Source organism: Odontesthes bonariensis, chromosome 3, assembly GCF_027942865.1.
Source record: "Odontesthes bonariensis isolate fOdoBon6 chromosome 3, fOdoBon6.hap1, whole genome shotgun sequence".
Taxonomy (NCBI): domain Eukaryota; kingdom Metazoa; phylum Chordata; class Actinopteri; order Atheriniformes; family Atherinopsidae; genus Odontesthes; species Odontesthes bonariensis.
Window position 1 is genome coordinate 18,348,991 of NC_134508.1, and position 25,572 is coordinate 18,374,562.

General features: G+C 42.1%; 1 protein-coding gene across 2 annotated transcripts in view; it reads right to left on the reverse strand.

Annotated features, from left to right (window-relative positions):
• The window catches only part of foxp4 (forkhead box P4), an 89,132-nt gene that overhangs the window by 54,612 nt on the left and 8,948 nt on the right, over positions 1-25,572 (reverse strand). For both annotated transcript variants that reach the window (XM_075460686.1, XM_075460685.1), the window contains exon 2: positions 1,887-2,066. In XM_075460686.1, coding sequence (XP_075316801.1) covers positions 1,887-2,057 — 171 coding nt within the window. In that variant the 5' untranslated portion in view covers positions 2,058-2,066. The remainder of the gene's footprint in view (positions 1-1,886; positions 2,067-25,572) is intronic.

A 25,572-nucleotide genomic window follows, 5' to 3' on the forward strand; every position in this document is an offset into this window, starting at 1 on the left:
TTGAGAAAAAAAGAATGTGCTACATTTACTGTGTTCTTATACTTTTCAATGCTGTAAATGTAAATTTAGACAGATGGGGTTTTTATGATATAAATGGAAAGAAATTTGAGAAAGAAGAGAGAGGAAAGAGAGGAATAGGAAAAAAATTAGTCAGCAGGGTGTTCCGTCAGAATGACCGCAAGAAGTGCTTTTATCTTACACAGGGAGAATGATGAAGACTTTACTAGCATGGTCCACATGATTCCAATACTTATATAAGTACACACATACGACCAAACACTTAAGATGTGCGTGTAATAGTGCAGCCCAAACTCAAAAATTCATACATGTTTTCTGAAAAATTCTTGGAGAAAAATGATAACAAAACTGATGTCATCAGTCTGAGCTTTAAGAAAAAAGGCTCATTATAAAAAAAGTTAAATTAACATGGCTTTAGAGACACACATGTGGGGCTGTAACTCTTTTTTTTTGTGAACTAAGCAGTGGGATCTAGAGGAAAGGTTGTGCTTGTCTTTCAAGGTCCATAGCGGATAGAAGTAAAAAAGAAGTACAGTGAGGGAAAGGAAGAGAAAAAGATGGAAAGAGAGAGGGAGCTATGTTTGTGGTTGGTAACCCGTTCAAGAGAGGAAATACCAGGGTGCACACACACACACAGGTGCAAAAACATAGAGAGCATAGACACGTCCGAGAGAATAAAGACCTGCTTTGTATGAGCTACAAGTTTGGTGTTAATATGTGCACATTTGTACGTGTGTGTGTGTGTGTGTGTGTGTGTGTGTGTGTGTGTGTGTGTCCTCGGCTGAAGGTTGCTGAGGAAGCAGGGTGAGGATGCAGTCAGGGAAAGGAGGGGGGAGAGTAAAGGGCTTTAAGTGTTCTTCATACACCTAAGGCTCCGTCATTATAATTAAGGGAATAATTTTAGCAGCAGGGAGGAAACCCTGTTTTTCTCCCGTCCGGGATTCCTCAACTCCAAACTCAGGTGGTGTCGTAGAAGCCAGAACTCAGACTGACCCTCTGTGATGGACTGACACACATAAACGTCTTTCGCCTCAGTTTAAACATTTGTTTTTCTTGTTTGAGAAATAAGTACGAGAACAAGAAAAAAATCCGTAAATGTGTGTCATCTGTCAGCATGTGCCACACAAGTTACTTAAAAACATGAACCGGCAGCCAGCATTGACTGCTCGGTAGAGATTTTTGTTTGGTTATGGAAAAATGACTAACATGAAGACCTATTTTGAAGCGCTGTGTGTGCGTGTGCGGTCCGTGTGCAGGCCCAGGTTCTTCAGAGAGTAATCAGCAGAGAGTTATGAGCATTTTGAGGGGAATGGGAAATACAATGATGAACTTGATCCAAGATGTTCCGGGAAAAGTTTGGAAATTCCTTGTGACGCAGTGGCCACTGTGAGTGTGTGTGTGTGTGAGCAAGATTTGGAGTGGGAGATAAATTGTATAATAGCCAACACTACAAGCTGATGTGTCAAACCCAGACAAACACAACTTTATATCAGTGCAAACCTCATGTGTATGGATTCTTTTGGTGAACTGTGTCCCAGTGGAACTAGATGGTACATTAGAAAGTGGATAATTAAAGCACTGACAAGCCAACCTGTCAGAGCTTTTCACTGCGCGCACAAGCAAAACTGACATTTACCAGACTCTGGCCAACAAAGTGTTGTCATATCTCTACGTTATATAATGGCTCGTGTGTGTACTTGCTGTTCTACAAAACTTAATGTACATATGCTTGGGAGTTGGACAAGTGGGAGGTGCTGCAAAACGAGTGTACCTAGAGGGACAATGTGAAATTCATGCATGACATGCACACAAAAGCACGCGGGCCTCAAAACATGCACATTCAGTAAGTAACACACGCGCAAACACACCTGTTGCTGTTGCAGGTGCAGTAAGTCGACCGGACTGATTTCTCCATTGGCGTCTCCGTTGGACCCACCCTCTCGACCTCCCCCTCCATCTGATTGGCTGCTGAGGCTGCTGACTCCGTTCTGGTTGGACGGTGTTGTTCGAATGGTCTCAGAAGCCGATTCCACCATCATCACTGGCACCTGAAAGCAAGGCAGGGTGGGGGGAGAGGAACACAGAAAGACTGAGCAAAAGTGACCAGGGCAGGTCAGGTTAGAGCAGAATGCCTGCTCCCATCTTTCTAAACAAACAAAGTAAGAAACTAAAGTAAATACAGGAAGAGATATAGGGTAGAAATGTGTGTTTTTGCATGTGTGTGTGTGTGTGTGCATATCTACATCATAAAAAGAGCTTTTGGTCATGAACCACGCATACACAAACGTGCCCAAAAGGCCATATAGCAACACCTATAGCAGACACATTTTTTGTATGCATGTGAATGTGTGCATAGGAGCGCACACATGGATTAGGATCAGATAAGCAGCAAATCTAAACTGACAAGGCTGTTAATACTCTGCTATATAGTTAAATAACACACATATTTCTCCAATAATCAGAGGTGGCATGTGTGCGCTGTGTGTGAGCCAGGAGCAGGTTGGTCTTTGAGACGGATCTGTTTGATGCACCTTCAGAGGGCCTCTCTAATTAGAGCGCGTTCCTTCCACAAAACCCGACAAAACGAGCCGTTCCTGGATGTGTTGTTGTTTTTGAGAAACAGTGCCTCGCAAACACACAAGAGCATTTGCCATCGTTAGGCATTTGAGCGTGGGAGAGAGGAGCCAGAGACACACACATACTCGTGCAGAGCTCACACACAAGGCAGCTAATACAAAACAAAACAAACCTTCATACAAGCACGCAGGCTGTGAACTCCTAATAACGAGCTCAATCTCGTCTTTCTGCCTCATCCTGTTTTAGAAATTAACACACACAAGTGCGTACTTTTGAAGGGGGAAAGTTCTGCTGCTTTTATTTCGGCATCCCGGAATGGGTACACAAAACGCCATCGAGGCATTCTGCCCGCTGTCTGTGTGTGTGTGTTTTTTAGAAGTGTACAAGCCTTGCCTTCTGGGGAAACAATAAAAGCTATTTCATGAGAGAATCTAACTTTTCTTTTCCTCTGAGGCAAGAGCAGATGAACCTGTGTGTGTGTGTGTGTGTGTTTCCCCATCTGCGAGACGCTGACAGCAGGTGAGTGTGTGAGAGAACGCTGGTGGCTTTGTTAATGGAATGCTGCCAGATGCCTGCACACGGACAGGGACCTGAGCATGTTCGTGTGTGTGATGCAAACATGTGCAGGCGTATGGGCTGGTGGGTGTGCTTGTTTGAAGGGCCTGTTCACTCAAATCACTAAAATGTGTTTTTTTCACTGAAGTGTTGCCCTGCCACTTTAGTTTTGGTTATATTTTCCAAGTTTTTCAGATATAAAATATTCTGCAGTGGGAAAAGCATCTGAATAGCCTGGTTTAAATGAAATATGTGAAGAGAGCTTAAATTTGTAACGCTACAGCATCTAGTTGAGGCAAGTAACATGTTAAAATTACATGTCTGCACCTAAGAAACGAGAAGCCTCACTTCCATCGATGTGGTTATCAAGGTGACAGCTCACACCCACTGAAATGAAGTGACTTCACCGCTGCTTCCACAAAAAAAAAAAAAAAAAAGAGATTTTACATGCACTGCATTCAAACGGCCACAGATAAAGTTTGCAAAGCAGTGATACTGGGCAGATTTTGGTATGACTATCTTTGTAAATGTTTTTTTTTTTACAAAGTGAAAGACAAAAGCTTTTAATCAAAAATAAATGTTATAGATGTTTTTAGCATCTCCTGTTTCACAGATGAATGGCTGTTTGATTTGCTAAACCTTTAACTGACGGATTTGACCAGTGCAAGTCTTCTCCCTGACAAGCTGGACCACTTGAAAACCACAAATCTTACAGCAATATCTTTTTTCTCCCCACTGACTTTCCCCTGTTTCTCTCCTGGCACCCATCTGCCTGTGAAGTTAGGAGTGAGAAGTAGAGTGTTATTGTGACATTTAAAGCTAGTCACTTAATCTCCAACCTCACTCCTCTTCTCTTCCTCCTTCATTCTCCCGCCACCCATCCGCTTCCTCTAAAGTCCAGACCCCAGATAGCTCAAACTACTCCCTGAGGTAATATTATGAAGCAAGGCATAGTGCTGAGTGATCAACAGATCCTGCAGCACAGTCCACTGACTTTGCACTGCAGTAGAAACTCCTCACATCATCACACATTTCACTAAGCATGAATCACCAGCCTGCTATCTAGCCCACGCTATACTGTGCAGTGCTGTGCTGTAATGTACTCCACACCCATCTGCTTCTTACTCTTTCTCATTGACCTTATTAGCAATGAGGGGAAGGGAGATAAAGACAGTCCGAGAGACGGAGCTTGCAGGTGTACAAGAACCTAATGGGAAAGTGGGAAGTGTGTATAGACGAGAGCGCATGCCCTCCTTTCACACACAGGCGGTGTGGTGGTATGCTCATCTAAAGGGTGTGTACTCTGTCATATCCTGTAATGGGTGTATATAAGCTGGTGTAATGGAGGTCGAGAAAAAGGCAGGGGCATAAATCTACTCTGAAGTCTCTGATTAGGGTTATGATACACACACATACACGCACACACATAGAGCAATAAGTTTAAGCGTTTCTGGCAGTGAAGAGGAGCTGCCCGTGCAGAGGCCTGCCTCAACCCGCTGCTCACTCTTTCTGTGTGTCTCTTTCTCGCACTCTCAGTCTCCCTACATGCTCAAACCCTCTCTAGCTGAACCCCTGACCTGAGAGTGTGTGGGGAGAGACATTCCCACTACCCCGAGGGGACTGAGGGAGGAGCTCAGATCAGAGAGATAAAGAATGTGTTTGGAAGAGAGGGAAATAAAAGGCCTCCTTTGCCTTTTAATTGGGATGGAGAAGAGAAGAAGGGAAATGGGACTCAACATGTTTCTGATGACTCTGGTGTATGTATATGTGTGTGTGTGTGTTTGTCTAAGAGGCTGACACCTACCTTTGTACTTTAATGGATTAGCTCACTGCAAACGATGGCTGCATGTGTTTATGTGTGTCTCTGGTGTGATTGATGAGCGGAGAGGAGTTAGGATGAGTCCTGTTTAGACACGTTACTTGTTCAGATGTTCCCGAAAATGTTGCCCTAATAATAATCAGAACTCAACTCTCCCCTTCCCTCTGCTCTGGGTGTGTGGAGTTCAAACAAGCCGAGCCAAATGCCCAGTGAGCTGGCTCATGCTGGCTGACTCTCAGGCTTTGTCTGAGGGATTGGCTCTGTCAGATTCCTCCTGGTCACTGCCCGTCAGAAACGTTAAGCCAGGCCAGTTTCACTTTCTGCGTGTTTGTGTGCGACAGTCAGTGAATTGTGTACAGTGTTTATGTGTGTATCTGTGTTTACAGCAGCTTAGTGAGATAATAAGTCTTTATCATGTTATGCCTCATGTGGGAATATTTCCAGCGGTCCCAGAACGCCTGTTCTGTTTCCTCCGCCTTGCATCAGCTCACAGGAACGCTGCTTATTAGGCAAAGAACTGAGGGAATAAGGGTGGGAGGGAGAGGGCGCAGGGGAAAAATGTCTGTACCAGTATCTACACTCCATCATCCATCTACTTTCATCTGACTATTGAATTATCTCTCCTGAACCCTGTTTGCTTTCTTTCTCCCTCTGGTTATAGTGGCAGGTTCAACCCTGGAAAACATTAAAGTCATCGCTCTGAAATAGAATCCACATAGGTTATTCCTATGATTTCTGATAGTTCAATCAGTATTTGCGAGCAAGAGAAACACTCTTCTGGAGACAGAGTATCAGAGAAGCAGAGGCTCTAACCTGTTTTGTAACCAGGAAGAAGAATTTTGTGGAGCCTCTGTTGACAATAAGTGGCTCTGCGGATTCATAAAATCTTTGTCTATTACACCCAAAGGAGCTTTATTTCATTATAACTGGCAATCACGGATCTTAAAAAGAAAAAAGAAATAGGTTGCTGTCATTGTGTCCAAAAAAATTCTCATTTACTTTTCAGCTTGAGGATCTGTCTCTGAAAAGCATCACAAAAAGTCTTAGCTGATCTATGCTTTGACAGGGACGTGAACATTGACATATGAAGACAGATCATAATTCAATAAACCCATATTCTCACACTCTCGCTCTGCAATCTGGCAAAGATTCCTGTGCTAAATAAACTTCGACACTGGCCCTGAGGGAATGTGATTCAACCCCAAACCCCAGAATAAACCTAAATAGATCTAGGCGGTTATACCTCCATTAATCCTGTCTTTAGTTCACATGTGAAAACATAAGCAGAAAGAACAAAAATAACTCAAAATCAACGTTATGTACAGTAAGAAACTTTGTTTCGTTTTTTGTGCAAAGAAAAAAAAACAATAAGTAATAAAAATATATGTGCTGAATTATCAATATTTGTGTAAATGCAGCAGTAACTATTTGAAACACAAAGCGTATAATCGTATAATCATAGCTCTGGAGTTTTGACAACATCCTTGCAGCTCTTAAATAGCATATCCTCCTGCTTGCACCTTCTTTTTTACCTTTCTATGCAAGCAGATAATCAACTATTTGACTAATGAGACATTTTGGACTTGCCAAAACATGTTGAGAAGAGTTGTTCAAAACATTCTAAATGCAATTAAATGAATGACTATCACACACTTATTGGATTTTCTGAAAGCATATTCACATACATTTTGTCCTCATGTTTTTCTGTTAGATAAAGGCAAATGTTTATAACGGGTGAATGCATTTGCAAAATGTCCTAAATGTAAACTCAACAACTTGCAAGTAAATACAAGATAAAGATTAACAGCTACATATAGGCCCAGTGGGTATGTCGGTATATTCCAGACCAGATATCTTCAGCAATGGTCTCTACTAGTGACTCTAAAAAGATGACAAAGGGGGGAAAAAAAGGAACCGGGATTGTAAGTATATCTGCGTGGCATTTCTGAGCTGACGTGTATTAACTTCAATTAAAAAGAATGAGGCCAGGTAAGCTAAAAAAAAAAAACAACACAAAACATACTCACAGAAGCATGTGCACACACACACGCACACACTCACACCCACACACACACACACACACAAAAACCTGTTGCAAATAATCTTTTTCCATATTTTTCCCTGCCCGAGTTAGGCTGTTTCTACAAGTTAGTCATATTTGCAGCAGGATACCAGACCAAATCAGCCAGCCAGACTTCAACATAGAGCTAAAGCTAGCAGCTAACAGCCCTGCTCCAGGCTACTTTGGCTGCCAGCCAGCGCTAACAGGTTGGCTAACAGCAAAGGGCTAATACTGGATGTCTGTGGCTGGCCTGGCCCAGCTCCAGTGCGAACAGGTGAATTCCATTATCCCATAGACAGATACTCAGTCAGATGTGAGCCAATATGCACAACCGGCTGGCTTCAAAGAGCATCATCTACCTAGAAGGAGAAGTGAGCAGCACTGGCCTACAGGTATGACCTCAAGTGTGTTGTACAGCTGGCTAAGACGCCAATGTTATTTCTTCAGAGTGGACAGAAGAAAAGAGGTGATCATGACAAGAAAATCCACCATCTGACATTTAATTTGACTTGATATCATGTTGGCCAGTGCATACAGCCTTTGCAAGTGCTTTAGTCTTTTTTGTCTGTACTGTTGTACAGTAACTTAACATAAATGATCCCCCAACCCCACCCCACCTCTTCGGCGTGTGTATCTATGTGTATATTCATGTGTGAATTGTGAGTCTGCTTGGCTGCCTGCAGTTCTCTGAAGACAAAGTCCCTGTTTACAGAGCCCATAAAGATTAGCCTCCCTCGGTCAGGTGGGTTCTGGAGCCATAGGTAAACACACAGCACATTCCGCACCGATGAGATCGCTCCGTATGTGTGTATGACCGGGGCAAACATACACTCCTGCCTTCACCTCGACCCTTCTTTTAGAGTGCAGTAAGTGATTTACCAGATTGCAGACTGCTGCCTGTTCAAAATAATGGAGACAGACACAAAGATACACGCAAATATTTGTAGAAGGAGCAGACCTCATGCACACCTCATTTATCTGAGCTCGAAATCACTGGTTGTACATTCCTAAAGAAGTAAAGCTCACGCGTGTGCATGTATGTGTTGTAGTTTGCGAGCTGAAAATTCATAATGTGATCATGCAGGTCCACTTTCATCTTTCTCCTCTGTCCTGAGAGGTAGCAGAGGCTGAGGTCAAGCTACGGCAACCCACACAGATTCGCCTCAGAATATACTCAACATGATGGAACAGAGGTGAGGAGGAATGCAGGGCAAGAAGGAGAGGAGCCTTTGAAAAAGGCAATGTGCCTTTATTTGGATCTGAAACCAGCAAGAGTGCCGCCGAGCAATTAGCAGCTCTGTCCTATGAGAGCTCTTTATTAGAATGACCTTCACCGTGAAGGGGGGAAGCAGGGCAGAGAGGGGGAGAAAAGGAAAAAAAAGAAGAAGAAAAAGAAAATATTCTGTAGGAAAAGGCGTCAGTGGGGAAATAGACACATGACATGAACGAAAAAGAGATGAATAAAATCCAGACTTAAGCGCATTGAGATTTAATTTTTGTATTTGAGCGACAGATGTGACATGCAAACAGTGCGTGGGGAAAGTGACCTATTTGATCCTCAGTGCTGGAATTCATAAATGCTCACGCTCAAACACAATTACGGGCTGGGGTCTTTTTTTTAACATCTGATAGAAGAAATGTGTGTGAATGTATGTGCAGGTGCGTGAGAAAAATGGAATTTCCTTCAGTTAATATTTTAACAAGAAAGTGATCCACTCCTGACACTGATTTCCTCTGCCGTCACTGAATACATTACCAAGTTCCTAAATTTAATTACATGGGGCAAATTATATTTTATTGAAAGGCAAAATTGTGGAAGGAACAGCAAAAGGAGGCGTATTCCATGTAGACGTATAAGTGCCTTTAGGAGAGAAATAATTTCACGTATGATCAAAATTTGGGTCACAAGGCAGATAAAACGAACAGATTTAATATTACCTGAAAATGGGCAACAGCAACCTATAATAACATAGGATTACAATGGGTTTTTAGAAAGTACTGTAAAAAAAAATATAAATAAATATCAAAGTGGACATGATATAATTTAGTACATCGGCTTTCAAGTCGGGCACTTTGCATTTCCTAGTTAATTAATAGATTGGATCAGAGCGAGTTTAATCAAATATAATTGAATAAGTCCACAGTAAAAACAGGACAGACTTTAAAGGAGACATGCAGAGAGAATGATAGCATGTCCAGTTCTCAAATTAATTGAATTTTAGTACTTTTGAACTTGGTCCAAGCTGTTACAGAGGTAATTAACTCACATCCTAACAAGTCCAAAAGTGCTAAAACAAGATGATATCCCTGAGCATTCTGTGTGGGTGAGCACACACATGGGAACATTAGTGTTTCTTTCTTTCTCTTGTCTTCTCTTGGAAAAGCAAAATAAAAATCAACACTGTCGAATACCAACGATAGCCTAAAATATATTCCGTGTTATTGTTAGTTTTCTGTTCTTTTTGCTCTTTTTCCCCCCCTCACTTTTGTCTTACAGGCCACAACTGAAATATTAATAATTTCTCAGGCAGTTCTCATTGTATTAAAAAATGTCTCCTTTATAATTTATCAGAGAAAGAAAAATCTTTGTTATAGTGACAAGCAGGCTAATTAATAGAAGTAGAAGGAACATTGAGAGAGTTCATACTAATTTGGAACATGCTAATATTAATAGAATAATTTATGGCGCAGTATAAATAAATTAATAGAGTAATGCGTTTGAAAAAGGGATGCCTTCAATTCGATTTAGAAGAAGAGAGCAAAGAAAAAAAATGTCTGCCTCTTGGACAAGGACATTAATAACTGCTCTTTTACCAGAACAGAAAAGGAAGAGACAAACTAAACATGCACTGTTCACTTTTAAAATGCATCAATATTTCAGTCACTTAATGAAAATTAGATGAGCAACACTTGTATATCCTGCCTTGCTATTTGTATTTGTTGTTAAAGTACTTTTTCAGTGGTAAATTTGCAAAATCTGCAAAAAAAATGCTGCATATGTGATGTATTCATTCATTTTTTTCTTTAATTGAACTGTTCTCATTGGCTTTATTTAAACTAACAGCTGTGTGTCAGGCAGTGGGCAAGAGAGGCAGACAAAATAGATGGAGAGAGAAGTGGACTGGGTCATTACCATCCTTATTACTCCTCATTAAAACACACCCATCACAAAGACATTTCTCTGTGAGTGTGTGCATGTGACCATGAGTGTGCATGTGTTCGTTCTCGGTGCTCCTGATGTGCTCATGTGTGTCCCCATGCAAAAAGTGACAAAAAAAGAACAATATAATTGGAGAAATGTACGCAGTAATAATAGGTATTCACAAAATGATAATTCATATTAAACAGGGTGCACAAAGTCAGCCTCATTTGCATGTTTTAGATTATATGCATTTCAAAAGTAATTTCCGCAGGGCATATGAATGACATTAATTCCCGGGCGGGTTCTGCTATAGACCTCAAACTATCAAACACTCAAACATTTAACAGATGAAAAAAAAGAGGGAGCTGGTGCCTTGGCAAGGGGAGATTTCAAGGTTAAAGTATTTGAATGTGAATTTTTCAACTTCTGTCTTGGTTTGTTTAAAGTTACACTACAGCCAGACTAAGAATTTCATTAAATTGAAGATTCAGTTAACCACCACGCATGTTTTATTTTTTTTCATTCTTACTCAGCTGTACGTTTGCATAAGCATGTGTTTTCCTGTACCAGTCTGAGAAAGACACCTTTCCTCCTAATCCACCACCGTTTCCGCTGCAGTAGTTCCTGAATTGGTCTGACTCACTCGTGAGTCATGTGCTTGTGTCACTCCATAAGCAGACCAGCTCAATTTAACAGAGAGGAAGAGAAGACAGAGCTCAAAAAGCCCACATTAAGTAACACTGATTGATGGAAGAGGGAGAATAAGTGATGAAACGGATAAGAAAAAGGATGTGGCTAGGGAGGAGAGATAGACTATTGGAGGAGTTAGGAGCAGGACAGGGAGACAGAGGGTTCCCTCTCCTCATCTCCTTGTGCAGAGAGGAAGACCTCGGGGCAGGAAACAGACTGGATGAATGTGTGATTCCAGTGGAAAACTCTGAATACCACAGACAACATTCTTCTCTTATTAGGGAATCTGGTCTGTAACCACATTTACAGCGCCTGTCACGTTATTGTGTGTGGCCATGTCTTTGAGATAGACACAATATCGGCACACACACACTTTAACGCACATCAAGATGTTCTCCACCTGTTATCCTTGCAAGGTTTTGACTGGCGCACAAAGTCATGGCTAGAGAGGAGGGGAAAAGAAAATGTAGAAGAAAGCAAGCTTGAGCATTCAGCACGCCTGTGTCTTGTTTGTGGTTTGTCTTGATCTGTAAACAGGGTTGCTGCTGCGAGTATGCTAGCATGTCATTATCTCATTAAGAATTGATGGCTTCTGCGCAAGGGATTCAAGCTGTTTTGTTTGCGAGCGCCGACCGATGTTGTACAAACACAACAACCACTAAACATACATGTTCTAAAATGGAGACCCACATGGATGCATTGAGATAAGAACAAAAGTCTTATGTGCATACACAAGCCGTTTAACAGCGTCCTCCTGGTGCATCCTAATCTAAAAATCACAGATTTTAAAGAGCAGACTGACGGGCAGTTCTTCCTCCGTGCTTCACTCCCAATGATGTGAAGCATTTTTAGTAAGCAGAGAATAAAGTGGGGCATATCTCCGGGCAATAAAAGCGGGCTAATTGTGGCCTGGGAAACGCATTTGTTTTCTCACTTGTTCTTTTTTCCCTGTTCCTTTCTTTCCCAGCCAGTCACAGCTGATCTGTTCATCTGAGAAGAAGGAGTGGTGAAAGCAAAGAGGATTAAATGCTAAAAGATACTAACTCACATAGACACATGGACCAATTTAACGTGCCACAGGGCAGCTGTGGGGTGTATGTATTGAACAAGATCTGTCTGTCTTAACTAAATGACCATCGGGGTGCGGGGCTCTCCACTGGTCCACTCTGCCTTATCAATACTGCACTGCTCAGCCTATTCAACAGCAAAGAGCTTTCCTACGGCTGCAGCTCAACACTGGATCAATGTCATGAGCAATGCAGACAAACTGCTGCTAAACAGACCGGCCCCTGCCTCGAAGGCCCGCCACAGCACCAGCTCCCCCAGGCTCAGATCGTTCAGCTAATGGAGGTTTCCACTGGGGCCTCCAAGGGCCCCTAACCACCAAACAGGCCCCCAAGGATTCACTCCCCCTTTTCTCTCTTTCTGTCGTCTCTTCATCCCTCAATCGTTTCTCCATCCACATGGTTCTATCGACCTCCTTCTCTTTAATCAGGAGTGCTGACCGGTGCTCATATGTGCTTTTGCGAGTGCTCACGACATCCCTGCTAATACAGAGTCTGTGCATTTCAACTAATAACTGCAAAAGTCAGCCTGACTGTTCCAGGGAATGAAAAAACGAGTGAAAAAAATCCCTCTTTCTCTCACCCTCCCACTGACCATTGCTGGGATCCCTCATCACATGACTCTTGACGAGTCATTCTCCGGCATTTGTCTTCTGTAATAACACTGAAAATAGAAAGAGATGAAAAAAGAGCGATGGAAAGAACCTGCATATTTGTCATTTCCGATTGTTTACCTTTTTCACGGCAAATTGATTTTTACATCTCCTGTTACTGGAAGCTCTCTAGACTCGACTGCCAGGCCTGTCTGGCTCTGGCCTCGGCTGCCAAACCCATCTATGGGCTTTATGACCTGGCTCTCGGGAGGACTTTTAAGGCTTTCAACTCACAAGTCATTTCAATGATACAATCCTGCTTTTGTCCTCACCACCTTTGTTGTTTTCTCTCTCCCTCTGATGATTCTCACTGTTTCTTTCCCTCACTTTTCATAACCTTTCCACTGCCTAAGTGTTAGTCACAAAGGCCTGTGCCTGTTTCTTGTCTGTTCCTGTTTGTTTGCTGAATAGGTGGACCAGGTTCGTCAAGACAGGTTAACTATCAAACAGAAAATGCACACTGTAGGAAACGCACACTGAAGCCCTTCAGCTGACATTTAAGGCTTGCTGTGGGGCGAGCCCGGTTGAAGCTGCTAGAGTTTCACTGTGGTGGCTGGGCGGTTCGCTGTGGTTCGGATCTTCCTGGATTCTAGTAGGACTGAGGTTTGCCTGCAGGGACCTCCAGTGAGCCAGGCAGCAAGCCTGAGCTATACTAAGGCCAAAGCCAGGAATAGTCCTCAGAGTAGAGGACAGGCCTAATGCTGTGTTTGAAAGGGCAAACCCAAACAAACAACCTGGAGTTTGATTTGAAGAGCTGAGCGAGGCTCAGACCAGATGCTGCAGAACAGGAGAAACACACACAAACACGTCCAAACACACAGCGCGAGTGTGTTAAATGAAGCAATGGCTGAAATAGACTCGTGGCGAAAGAAGTGCATCGTGTACCTTCAGTCTAAAGATGTGCCTTTAGCCTCAGCTGCATGCACATGTGTGGACCTCTGCCTAACACACAGCCTCCTCATGTGTGTTCTGTGTGTGTGCTGCTCATGCAAACTGAGGTTCCACGACTCCCCGCCATATTCACACTAATGAGAGAAAACGGCCAGAAAACCTCTCCTGTAATTACTCCCCAAGGAGCAAGGTTTCAGCAGGACCATGGTGCATAAATAAATACGCACTTGCTCATACATACACGCACACACGCGCACACGCAAATGTACAGTATGATGAAACATCTGAAAAAGCACGAGGTTGACATTTAAGTGTGTTCACCTGTTGTGTATGGGAGCATTTGTGTAAGCAAACACGTGAATAATACCAAAAGAGGATATCATTATAGAAGATATGAGGGCATTTGCTAATTAGGGCCATGCCAAACAGGTAATATTATGTGTGTGTGTGTGTGTGGATATTCTAAAGGGCATTTTGTAAACACACATTAACACCTTTCAGCTCACAATCAGATTCTTCTCAAAGTCTCTTGCGTGAAGTCAAATCTCTTATAATGACAAATCCATGAGAAGCTTTGCTTTAAAGGGCTTGTTTAAAAAATGCTACATTTGCTTTATGTGAATTTAAGTGTTGATGCATGTGTGTGTGTGTGTTTGTGTAAGCGTCAGCGCAGAAAAGAAGGAGCCTGAGAGACACATATTAGGATGTACAGAAGATCAATAGCAACATGAAATCACTCTCTGTGTCACACTGCATCACTTCTGACTTCTGCATTTCATAAAGCCATGCGTCCGCTCGTAACAACTAAAGTTATCGTCTTTGGGAAACACACACTGTATTTGGAAACCTGTTTACAGTCGGGGCAAAGCAGCAGCGAACCACGTCAAAATCAGGCAATCGTTTTGACTGTCTGAGAATGAAGAGTTGAAAAAGAAGTCTTTGAGTTGCACACGCGCACACATTGCCTGCCCAGTGTTTGTGGTGGCGGAGCACAGCTGGTAACATCTGGATGTATTTTAGAAGTGTTTACATTTCCAAAATGCTGAAAAACTGCAAAAGAGAGACGGAATTCTGAAAAACACTGCAGGTGCCAGAAGAGTAATAAAAAAGGAGCAAGTCCAGAAAAGAAGATTGTTTAAAATCTATCACAGTGGAGTTAGTTCACTTAGACACACACATGCTCATAAGTGTGGGCCAGTTGCAGTTATTGCCATAATGCTGGTCCAACAATAACTGACATCTGGCGTACTAACTGGCAGACTGTAGCTTCACCATCTGAGTTTTGTCCCTTCAAGCTTTCCTTACTGCAACCGCTCAAATGAAAACCGAGACCTGTGCATCAGCTTCTCTGTGCAGCGTGTCTCTCGTGCTCACCAGCTCACAACCAGTCTTACGCACTCGCCGCCACACACCGCAAAGCAATTTCCTTCAACACACACACAGACACACACACACAAACACTAAACAGCTGCATTTCCATTTTGCTTCCCCTAAATGACGAAAACACAAAAACAGTTGGACTTCATTCAGTCTAATCAAACCTGACATCGAGAACAGTTCTGTGAGATGACGTCAACAATCAAGACACACAGTTACTCACTCAAAAAGGGGAGAGCCCATAGTATGTAATTTCAGTGATTGTGTGTAATTTACCAGCGTAAGTTGAAACCAGAAAGGGCAACTAGAGTGATTCCTGCGAGATCAGAAGTGAACTAAACACACTGGGGTGGGGCAAAGTACACATACAATACACTCGACACATGCTCATCTCATAGTGACTTATACTGTTGCGGATAGAAAGAGGCCTTGGGTGTGTGAGACGTTATAAAATGGCAATCTGCTTGAATTCACAAGAAACCCAAATGTGTCCCACGGAAAGTGTCCATGGGATCATTGTAATCCTCATAGGTATGCCACTTTCCCATGGCCCACCATAACCTAAACTCACACACACACACACAATCACACAGGGGAGATTATTAAAGTGACCTCGTGGCACATGGAGGTTTCTGATGGATTTAACATCAAGAATGATTGTTAACTTTCAGGACTAAAAAGACTTGAAGTGATTCCTGAGAAAAACAGAGCTCTTAGCCAGACACACGGATCACATGACAACTGGGCAGCAGCAGCAGGGACCCCTGGGAAAACGCACAGTGCCATCGCTTAGATCACACAAACTCTGCAGCCAAGCAGAAATGACATTGTGTAGCTATATCATATTTAGGTATGAATATACCATAAATGTGCAGAGGGTTGAAGTGGATTTTGCAGTGAAAATATGCACATCACAGTGAAGTGTTAAAAAAAAAGAAAAGAAAAGAAAAGATAATCACCATGAAATAAATTAAACCTATTAAGAAGAACGTATTTTCAAGGTGACAGAAGAAATTAATTTGGCTCAACTACTGAGACCCATACCTCCACCCCGCTATAGTATTTCTACCAAACTAATTACCACGCTCCACTTTCAGAAATAATAAGGAAAGTACTTAATAGGTTAGGATTCACCCTTGCATTCATATGTCCATTTAACATTCCTGCTTTTAAGCCCACAGACTCCTGCTTTAATGCAATTTCACATCCATGATTTCAAAATAGAGGAAAGAATTATACTTCAAGAGGCATCGGGATTAGAATATACAAGCAATGATATTAAAATACTGTATGGTCTTCTGTGTGTGTGCCAAGCCGTTCTGAGTGGCTGGGGCCGAGGTAAAGATGTTAAATAATGTTTTTGTCACAGTTAAGCACAACAGAGGAATTACAATACAACCACAGATCTCTGATTAGCCTTTTCTTGCTGTATATTAATTTTTTTGCTTCACTGTTTAATGCTGGTTAAGAGTTTAATTTTTAAACAGAGCACAGAGAGGAAAAGACCCCCAAGTGTGCACTCCTGCGCCACCATGAGAAGTCTGTTTATCTAGTCAGCGATTCGCTCCAATTATAACAACATCCAAATGCAACTATTGTTTCATCTCAAACATTTTTTAATTCAAAATCCCTTTTTTTTGTGTTTTCATCCTCCAGCTTACCAGAATTAGCATTTTCCCCGACCTCCCCGGGCTATGGAGAAAGTCAGAATGCAGGTTAAGCCAGTTTCGTTCATTAGATGTGCAGCAAAAGTTAAGCAAAAAGCGAACTCATTAATAACTTCCTTTAAAAAGGTTTCTATCATTAAGGTTATGTTTTTACATTATCTCAAATGCAGCTAAAATTAACTGTGCATTCATGAGGATCTTAATCAGATCCTTTTTTTTTCTTGACAATATACACTCCAATTCTTTCTCTGCTTCTGTGTAAAATGAACACAGTTTTTACAGGGTACACTATATAAATGCACAGGACTGTAATGAGCATGGCATAAATGTGAATAAATATATTTGAAACAATGTACCAAAGAGACTGAACAGGAGAGTCTATTAAGTGATGTGAATTTCTATAAAACTCTAGTGGAGGAGGAGGAGAAAAGGCAAAGAGGAGTTCACATTATCTAAGAGAATTCCAATTAACACTCTCCCCCTCAGTAATTAGCTATTAAAATAGCTGCCTGACAAACTCAAAATCCCAACCCTGATGCCACTGCACTGCCTAATTAATTCTTAAACCAGGAGCATCTGACTCAGAAAATAACCTGATAGTGTAGATGACGGACAGACTGATCACAAAAAGCCACGAGCACTTTCGTTCAAGAGTAAATAAAAAAAAGAGTCTGTCAACTAGGGAGCTCACTGTTTTTGTATCATCTTGATAGTGTGCCCTTTTTTTTTTTTCTCAACGTGTTTGTCTAAAGTGTCGGTATTAATAAGACAAAAAAACAATTTCAGACAAAAACAAATTCTATCAATTTAGGTCGATGAGAAAAAAAAAATCTAATTTGTGAGACAAAATATGTGAAATAGCGCTCCTCGAGAAATGCAGGCTGAAGAGACAAAGAGAAAGTCGGGAGGAAAAGCTATAACGAGGGTCATAGCCAGAGTAGCACATATCTTTTAGCAGTTTGCCGCCCATTTGCTTCTTCAATGGTCAGTTCTTCCACTGCTTAATACAAACAGATGAGGCCTTTTCTCACTCTTTTTCCAAATCCTGTCTTTTTAACGGTGGCTTCTTGCCCTTTACAGCAACGTTGACTATTAAAACAGCATGTGCCCCACACTGCTACACACATTTACATGCACAAATGCACACGCAGAGAACCTCTGCACTGTTTAGTGAACTTTTAACCTTTCTCTATGAAGTGAAATCTGGAAAGCCCAAAGGTTTTTACACACATACTGTAACAATTTTGCAGATAAAACTTATCAGGGTTATGTATCAGCACAAGTTGTGTTAAGATGTCATCTATCTGCAGCTCTTCTGGACTATCAGTGACCAGTGCAACGACTCGCATGGCCACAGGGTGGGATGTAATGTTCTGTTCTAATAATTCTAGATTAATGTATCTGCTTTTCAATATGCACACAGTGGCCTGTTACAATTACATACACATTATGACACAGCTTGTGGCCAATACACTGCCTTAGCAGTAACTTTTAATATGCAGAGATACCAATCATTTAGATTTCACTCAGATTTTTTCCAGCTAACAGACACACACTCACAGACATACACACACGTACGTACACACACACACACACGTTTAAACTAAATCAGACACACAGACACAGTGGCACATTATAAAAACATGCTGTCACTCGCTGATCTGTATCTGGACAAGTCAAATTGTGATAAAGTCACTCTACAACTACAGCAATCGATGGAAGTAATTTATTTACCTCACCAGGCAATTTCAGCTCTGTCTTCAGAGAAAAGGAAAGAGGGAGAAAGAGAGGAAGATTTGGCAAGCATGTGTGAGTGGTGTGTAAATTAATCTAGCAGCAGTTGAGATCCAGAGCCATGTATAAGTCCATAAAACAAGAGGGGGTTAAAGCGGCTCACATCATGCACACACACATCAGGCAAAGGTCCAATACCAAAACCACTTCTTCCAGAGAGACAAGATGTGAAACGTCATCTCTGTTCCATTAATGCGATGTGCTATCCCTGGATGCCACTAAAAAGAGGGGGTAAAAGAACAGTTAAAGGGATCTTTCTCCTCTTTTTTTCTTTCTTTCTTTCTCTCCATTCAAAAGCAACGCGCACACACTGGAGAGAGGCCTGTCCATGGTCCTTGACTTTAACTCAGTGAAATAAAAGGCACTTAACTAAGCCTCAATGATCGATACAAACACTGCTGTTGGCTGGTTTTCACACACACATACACACATGCAGACACACACTTATCCCACCTCCTCAGATGCTCATGCATATGCATGTCCATCGTGATTTATGCATCCTGGCGGGGGTGTGAGCCTATCTGAGAGCAAGGCCAACACACAGGTCAGCTCATTTGTAAATCAGTTGCCTATTTATGGATGTGTATTTGTGAGTGTTTGTGTGTATATGTGCCAATCTGTGGATGTTTGTGCCTATAAATCTGTGAGTTTGTGCGTTTGGGTAGAGGTCAGCTTTGGAAATAGGCTCATAATCACCGCAGTGCCTTCATTCATTATATTTATTGAATACTTTCCAGCTTCTGCTCTCTGCGCATGTAAATCATACAAGTTCTCCACAATGGGTTGATGTCCGTTCATTGTGTGTGCACTCCTAGTCATGTCCACTGAGTGTTGACTACCTCTGCCAGCTTGTGCTTTGACCCCACTCTTTTAGGCAGGAAGTCATCCAGCTTGGTGACCTCTCTTATTAAAAACTCAGGGAAGACTGGGGCAAAGGAAAAACACCTTCCATCAGAGCAGCTGTCAGTTAATGGGGTCCCCATGGTCTCCTCTGTCCTATAAGCACTGGATTATGGGTAGAAATAAGATTAGATCCTTACCGAAAGAGGTGTTTGGGGTTAAACATACTTTAATTTGCAGCATAATCTGAGAACATAGCCTTCTGCGCACACAAAGTTAAAAAAAAAAGTGTGTGCACTTCTTTGTGGAAATTCAGTTTTGCTCCACCCTCCTCCCACCTCCTCTGAACAACAGATTTGGGCTAATAGGGCAGCTGCTGGTCCCCCCCCCTCCTCTTAAAGCCCACTATGCTGCTCCCCTTTAAACTCTTCCACCCTGTCTCTCTACCCAAGAAAAAAAAAAAAAAAAAAAAGAAGGCCAGAAGGAAGCCTGTTGTTTTCAACTTGTTTTTGAAACAGCCATGAATGGAAAAGTTTAAACTCTTAGGACACCCATTCCAGAAAAGGTAGCACTTGTTTGTCCGCTTTTTTCCTTGAATGCTGCCCAGGATATGCTTATTCAAAAGATTGCAATGAGGGGAAAAATAGAAAATAAAACAGTGGTGTGAGGTGCTGTTTATCCATGTATCGAGTTATCCTGCCAATCCTTTTTTAAAATTTGTTTTGCTACGTTGTCATCACAGACAGCCATATCCCTGAAATAAACCATTCGTTAAACCGGCCAGCAACCATGAACTGTAACGTCATCGCAATAGTTTATGCTCTCCACAATGTAAAAAACATATATACTGACACCAAATGCCTGGAAAAATAAAAGAGGAATAAAATGAAACATTGCAAGCTATTGCGCCACAAAAAAATGACACCCGAGGAAACACTATCGAGATAAAACCCCTCAAACACACACAATCAATCCCTTGTGGCGTGTGTAAGCGAGCTCACAGACATGTTTCAATGGATTGTAAACTACTGTGTGTATGTCTCCAATCACATGAGACAGCAGGGGCTGACCTCTATGTGTGTTCATGAGTCTGGAAGTGTTAGTGTGCGTGTGTTTGTGTTGGTGTGAATGTGTGTAACTGGAGCCAAACTGTAAGCCATATGCCACTTTGGAGCTGGTGCCAGCCACTCCCACCCCCACACCCCTTACCAGTGATGCAGAAAACACACACACACACACACACACACACACACACACACACACACAAACACACAAACACACACATGCCCTCTCATAAACACAGTTGCATGTACCCACGCAGGCTTCCCTGTATGAAAAAGCGAGCCCCTCCACTTCATTAGGAAAGTAAACACAAGTGCTGTCTGAAGTGGCTAATTAGAGACTAATTACTCCCTGCTCGTTACTAATGCAAATTAGATTATGCTGCTTAACTTCCTCCTGTCCACAACGCTGCTGTTAATTGAGGCCTTTTGAAATTAAATTACCCGCTAATTAGCATATCAAAACCATTAATTCGGAGCAAGGAGGGGGAAAAAAACAACAACAAATGCCAAGTTTTGCTAATGAGTTTTGCTAATTGAATATGTGCGCTCAATACAGGGGCTTGTGCCAGGAATACCTATTCAGTTGATCAGCTTGCTCATGCCTGTGTGCGTGTTTGTGAGTGTGTGCATGCGTGCGCGCAAGCAGCCAGACAGAAAAACCACGCATCATAAGAGCAGCATATAATTAAAAGGAACCATTCCATCTCTCCAAATGCTTTGTCAATATTTCTCTCTGAACGCACGACTCCACTGATGTTCAGCACGCAGGGAGCAAGGGATACAGCAGAGACCGAGAGAGGAGGGTGAGAAGGGATGGATATTCATCTCATGACAAGCAAAAGAGCCACTGGATGTGGAGTGTGTGTGTGTTGTGGTAACATGTGAGCACAGTTAGTTTGTCCAGGCTGTAAGCCTTCTTTGAAGCAAAGAACCATGTCTCTGATGTTCTCCTAAAGCCCCAGACCTCCTGCCTGCTCTGTTTCTGTACCAGCCCTACTTCTCCTCAACTGACCCCTCTTCACCTCAGCTACAATACCTGTCCAATTAGGGAAAACACACACACACACACACACACACACACACACACGGACAATAACATACATTTTAAAGCCACTTGCAGGTGAACAGTGCAATCTTTCCTTCATTCAAAGAAGAATCAGTTTTTCTCTCTCAGACTTGAATCGATGATTTAAAACTTTTTGGATTACAAACGGTGAGCATATTCATGGCCTGCCCTACCTGCTTATGAATAAGAGGATACACACTGAGAATCTAGGAAATATTAGCTACATGCTGACAAAATAAAAGAACCACATATCTAAAGATTTCATCTCAGCTTTGCATGTAAAACTGACAGAAATAATGTCATTCTGAACAACTCTCCCTTCCCTAAATATCTACCCAGAGTTCACGGAAAAAAAGGCCTATTCAGGTGGGTCCTTATAAAAGTTTCATATTATCACACTTTCCAACTCTCATTTCATTATCCCTATAATAGTAGATGAAAAAAAACGAGTGCTAAAATTGAGAGGTAGCCATACAAAAAAATTAAATCACCACGAGAATTAGATGTAAAGATATTATAATTCCTTTAACAGGATGCATAGAAACTGCTGCTTGACAATATTTGCCCTAATTGCTGGAATTATCATATTAACCAGTTACCATTTGGGTAAGTTGATTAAAAAATTGATTATTCGTCTATTTCTTTTAGGAGTTTCTTAATCAAAATCTAACATCCTTGAAAAATTAATTTGAAGCCGTTTCTTATCAGTTAATTAAATCGGGTTGGAAGTCATTTTTTCTGTGCGGCATGATTAGAACGGTTCTGTTCTCCTCTGTTCAGACACCATGACGTTAGAGGGGGAACTTTTCACTGTCTCATCAAACATTCACAACCACAAGAATAGGACTTCTTTGAAGGGCCCGCCGTCTTTTTTTCTTTTTTTTTTTTCTTCCAAACCTCTGCCTTTCTGATAAATTGTGCTATACCCAATAGATCTTTCTTTCTCGTTAACACATTCTCATTAACGGACAGAGAAAGCGAAAGGAGAGGGGAGGGGAAGAGCTGAAGAGAAAAGGAGAGCTTCGGGGAGAGGCAGAGGGGAGGAGTGGGTGTGCTGTGGGTGCTGGGTGCTGGAGGGGGGTTAGGTACGCTCGGTGGGAAAACAGGAGAGAGAAAAACTGAATCAATGGCGAAGTTAAAGTCAAAGAGAGAAATTAACAGAAAAATTTGTGTACACAAAGTTGAAAATTGAATCATTTAAAGACAACACACACACACACACACATATACACACAACGTTGCCTGGGTGATAGCCTTGGGGTGGCCTGAGCTGAGACTAAACAACTAAAGCCAGGAGCTAAAACAAGACCTGCTGTTACTACAGGAACAAACGCCTGTCTAACCATGTGTGATTCAATTTTGAAGCTGTTAGTTTTTTATTTTAACATGAAAACTCTATAAGAAAAAAGGTGTTAAAAATTTATCTTCCTGATAGGAACAACAGATTTCACTTCATTCCGTATCAATTCAAATTTGCAGCCTTAAACATTACACATCAGAGGTTGACCTCACATCAGAAAACTAGTTTCTATTTCTGGAAGAAGACTAATTACGAAACTCTGCCCTTGGGAAAGAAAACTCCCTCTTGAGGGAGAGAAATAGAAAGGAATGGAGTCCACTCAGCACTGGCATCAGTGGAATATAACTTTGTCTCTCTCTACTTCAGCAAGCAGCGGAGCAGAACCGAACAGATACAGCGCGCACCATTCATCTGTCCATCCAGGACTCCTCAGGGAGGTATGGGAGGACTGGAGAAGCAGGGGGGTCAAAAGGAGAATCAGTGAGGATACAGAGTTGTGTGGTGAGTCTCTCTGATTGGATAATGAATTGAATGATTATTAGAGCCTGGCTAGTAAAGTTGCACAGAATTCTCAGTTCATCAGCCAATCAGCCAATCAACCCCGCTCCCTCATCAACCAATCAAACCCCCACCCAGGGGGTGCTAGGGTAGAGGTGTGGGGGCTTTTCTATTTTTTCTTTCATCTGCTTCTCTTGCCATATTTTTCTCTTCATTTTTCTCTTATAATACACTATTCTGTCATTGCTACAGCTGCCCTCATCTCTCTCTGTGGGAGACAGAGAATTCTCAAAGCCACAATTACCGCACAGAACTATCAATTTCCCCTTCAATTAACCCTGTGGGAAGAGAGGGGACAAGGGAGAGGAAGGAGAGAGCAGAGAAGGGGATGAAAATTTCAAATTTGGGATGAAGAGGGCCGTCTCAGTCCGACCCCCCCGCCTCACTACATCCTCCCTTCAGGGCGCAGTCATGTCGGCTCAGAAGAGAGAATTACAACCCCTGAGGATGAACTTGACCCCACCATCGGAGGTCAAACAAGTTACTATACAGCATGGCCCCCCTCTCCTCATTACCAGCAAATAGGCCCAGCCTGTTTTCTACTAATGTGAGACTACATTTTAATAGGCAGCGCTCAAGCCACAGCGCAGATCCGTGGAAAGCTAAAGTCAAGACAGACAAAGAGGCAGAGCGACAAGAAGGAGAACAGAGTGAAAGCGAGGGGAGAAGAAAAAAAAATGACACAGAGGAAAGGAGGAGGGATAAGGAGTGGACTAGAGCCAGGAGTTGTGTTTTTTAGATCAGCGATGAAGGGCCTGTGCCCCATTACAACGGACAAATGTGATGGCATGCCTGCTTTCTGTGCTCCACTCCCCTCTCCTCCACTTCTTTGCAATCTCACTTCCCTTCCCACCTCCTCTTCCCCCTCCACCCACTCCCTGAGCAAACCCCCAGGGGAGCTGCTCAAAACCAAACCCAGTCTTCAGCGAAGTTTCAGCAGGCAAACTTTGCACAAAGCCCCCAGAAGCCGCACGCCTGCCTGACATCACAAAGCATGTCATTGCCACTCACCCTCCTCCCTCCTGTCCTCGTTTTTGTACTTTAGTCCTTGGTTCCTCCCCCAGTCCCCTCCCTCGTTTATGCTAACTACTTTCCGAGGCTAATGCACGGTTCCTGACTGACCTTTAGACAATAGAAACCTGCTGCAGCAGAAGTTGCCGATTAGGGCAACAGGTTGCATACGGCAGCGCTGACCTTCAGTGGGCAAATGGGCATTCTGGCATCAGATAATCTAACAACCCCGTGGCAACCTAACAAGCTGGTAATTATTGGCCTTACTTTCGAAATAAATTTACAATCTTTTTCTCTATTTACTTGAGATATTGCGGTGCCTCACAGCCATCATCTGCAAAATACATATTTTTTCCCTTTGTGGTTTCTTTTTGCAGAGAATCGTATTTAACATTTGTGCAAAAGAATGTATTCATACAGGAACAAGCAGGTGTGCCAACAAATCACAGCTATTTAATTTCTACTTCACCATATATGAGTGACCATATATAACTGAATAAAAACATAGTTAAATAAGTTTACAAATCAAAATCTTAAGCGCTACCTGCCTCACATAAATACAATTTTCCTTCATTCAAAACTAGCAAAATAGCTTACAGAACTAACAGAATTAACATTTTTTAAGAATAGTTGGAATGTTTCCTTTTGAATTTTTCAACAATGATTTAAAAAAAAATGCCTTTTTGATTACCAAGACACACACTTACTCTTGCACTTGTCTATTCACTAATTCAAAATAAATGATTCCAATTGAAATATGGCCTGAGCAGAGGAACAAAATGTTGGAGGTAAACTGTGATGACATCTCGGATGCAATGAAAAGTGCAGAGGGAACACAGAGCTGTGATAATTATACAGGAGGCATGACGAGCAGCGGAGGAGGGAGGGGGGCAGTAGACGGACAGGAGCAAGTGCACAATAAGACACAATAATAACACAATAAGAGGAAAAAAGGAGAAAGGAGAGACAGCAAGTGTTGAGTCCTTCACACTGAGTGACTGTCGGAACTCCAATAAGGAAAAGAACGCTTTCTGGCCAACCACGGATCAGAAATGAAGGCTGCTCTGGCAAATGCAGGCGCGCACGCTGTGTCTATGTGTGCTGCCAGCCACACGAGTGAAACAAGCATTTATCCTCACGTTTCACAGAGTGACGTTAAAATTTACAAAAGCAGAGCAAAAGCGGCAGACTGTTTATTACAATCCAAGTTAAAAGGTGCAATCAAATGTGCTCTTTTAATATGTCTGATTGAAAGTCCACCAAAACCGTCTGCAAAAGGTGAAAAATCTGCATTTAAACAATGAGTTGTGCCTTTATAGATATTATATATAGACCGTGACGCTACTTTGTTTAAATTATGGTTTATTTAACTTTTAACCCAGGAAAATTTTATTTGTATCCATTCTTTGAGGACAAAAATACTT